Consider the following 2,465-nt stretch of genomic DNA (forward strand, 5'->3'; position numbering starts at 1 on the left):
TATATATAAATATATATATATTCACTTTTTGGGGGATTTTCCCCCCACCTTGTTACACTTGTGTGCGGAGTTCAAAAATAACTGTCCTACAAAAAGCTTCTCGTTATGCTATATTATGACCAAATATTGTATTCAATTTTTTGACAAAAACACTGAATCCAAGATATGGTATCCAAGATATCCCAAATCCAAGATATATAGCATAATGAGAGATTTAGAACCAACACACTAAACTGGCTAAAGAAATTTCAGCACAGCGCAAGGATTAAGGATTGACGTTTTGGCTGGTTTTATACCATCTTCTGAAACTAAGTCCTGTCTCCTTCTCTTTCTGCAGGTTTTGTGCTGGTGATCGGTCTGGTGACATTCTACAGGATCGGCCCCTACACTCACCTGTCCTACGCCTGCTATGTTAACATTGCTGCTTGCTTGTTTGCCACACTAGCGGCCGCCATGCTAATCTGGAATATTCTGCATCGCCGTGATGACTGCATGTCTCCGTCGGTCATCGTCATCAGCCGATCTCTGACCACACCCTTCAGGCCGCACCTAGACAATGACTACGTAGAGTCGCCATGCTGACACACAAAGACACATCTCACCTGAGACAAAACACAGGGTGGATATTTAGACGGACGGACACAAATTCACATGGAGAGGATTTCTATCATTTTATGTGAAATTGATCTCCTGGACGGACTTCATGCTTAAGGATGAGGGCAGTGATCCTGTGACCGCAGAAAGTGGTTTCGGACTGAAAGTAAGACTTTTGAAACTCATTAAACAGAAGTAGGACTGTGGATTGCAAAGAATACAACTGACAGATAAAGATCAAGCTGGATCTTGACACGTTTATATTCATAACTGCACTTAAGAGAAAGTAGAAGCACATTCATATGCACATGTATCTGTTATAGTTCTATGAAACATGGAGCTTCAGATTTCAAAAGGAGTCTAGGCATTGAATATTGCTCACAGGTCAATTGAATCTAGTCCTTTACAGGCTGGCATTGAATCTGCACGTTTATACATGTTTTCTGCTAATTGAAGGGAAAAAAATTTCAGATAGATTTTAATTAGGACATTTCCAAATGTCCAATCACATTTTACTTTTATTTTATTTTATTCATTTTTGGGTTTTTTTTTTGTTTTGCATAAAGAAGCCAAGTCTATTTTTAGAAACATTGCAATATTTTGCATTATGACATTACATTTATAACAAATAAGCACATTTGCCCCCAAATTCTCAATATTATGTGTTCAGATGCTTTACTTTTGAGCTTTTTTGTATTTTTTTTTTCATTAAAATAACCATGAATTAAAGCAGTAAAACAAATATACAAAACATAAAACCGTGAATTAATGTAATGAGAACTCTGGGGAAAAAAATTGCTTAATTGCCATAAAAATATGTGTAATTGCTTATTTTTGTTTAAGCAACAAATAATTTATTATTATTATTATTATTATTTTTAATTGAATATGAGAAGGAACAAGATAGAAATCATGGAGAATTTTTCAGTAATGCAAACTGTGGGGAAATTTTGCTTTATTACAAAGAAAATTTGCTTAATTGCTTCATTTTGTTTACGCAAAAATATAATTTTTAATTTTTTGGTTTTATTGTGGAGAGATATATGACACCCAAATATGGTAAAATGTGTTAAACAGAGCTGGGAGTATTATCAAATTAATCCAAAATAATCATTCTATGAATATGTGAAGGCGACAAGACGTAAATCTGGAGTAGGGATGCACGATATTATCGGACTGATATCGGAATCGGCCGATAATGGCTTTAAATGTAAATATCGGCATCGGCCCGATTTTTATCACCTCGTTGCTGGGGAATATAATGTAGCGATCTAGTATCTCTTTTATTTTAGTATTATATTACGCTTTAAAAAGCTTGGTCATGATAGTCGTGATAACAATGCTATTATTATATAATAACAATTAACAATACTATTTTTATATAATAGTACAAAAAGATCATTTTAAATGTGAAAATTTCAATTGGCTTTAAATTCAATAAAAGCCATATGTAGGTAGAATTAGATTTGTTTTATTCTATATTGGGACATTAAATTCACATATATTAATGAAATAAAAAATACAAAATAAAATTAATGCTTTATTTTAAAAGTTTTTTAAAAGTTTTTTTTTCTAAATGCATATATCCCTGAAAATTACTATGATTTACTACAAAAATAAATAAGTAAATAAATAATTTTTTTAAAAATATATTCTTTAAAATATGTTTTATAAATCACTCTAGTGGACAGAAAGTTCCCAACTGAAGAATCAATCATAAATGTAACATTTATGTTGTGTTCCAATTATTTTGACATAGAGAGGATTTTCTTTTTCCCGAAAATGCTTGAAAAGTTGAAAAGTTAATGTCATCGCATTGGACTAAAACTTAGTGACTTTGACTTTTGGCAGGGTATAACATCTTCCCCCCC

The 2,465-nt window shown here is 32.4% G+C and overlaps 2 protein-coding genes across 4 annotated transcripts in view; one reads left to right on the forward strand and one right to left on the reverse strand.

Moving 5' to 3' along the window:
• Nucleotides 1-1,810, forward strand: part of LOC107677267 (transmembrane protein 204-like) — an 8,474-nt gene extending 6,664 nt beyond the window's left edge. The window contains exon 3 of the mRNA XM_016472112.1: nucleotides 338-1,810. Within this exon, the coding sequence (XP_016327598.1) occupies nucleotides 338-582 (245 nt within the window). The 3' untranslated portion in view covers nucleotides 583-1,810. The remainder of the gene's footprint in view (nucleotides 1-337) is intronic.
• The window catches only part of LOC107677266 (intraflagellar transport protein 140 homolog), a 33,875-nt gene that overhangs the window by 17,109 nt on the left and 14,301 nt on the right, over nucleotides 1-2,465 (reverse strand). The gene's annotated exons all lie outside the window — the stretch shown is intronic.

Source organism: Sinocyclocheilus anshuiensis, unplaced genomic scaffold (genome assembly GCF_001515605.1).
Source record: "Sinocyclocheilus anshuiensis isolate Anshui unplaced genomic scaffold, SAMN03320099.WGS_v1.1 scaffold392, whole genome shotgun sequence".
Lineage (NCBI taxonomy): Eukaryota > Metazoa > Chordata > Actinopteri > Cypriniformes > Cyprinidae > Sinocyclocheilus > Sinocyclocheilus anshuiensis.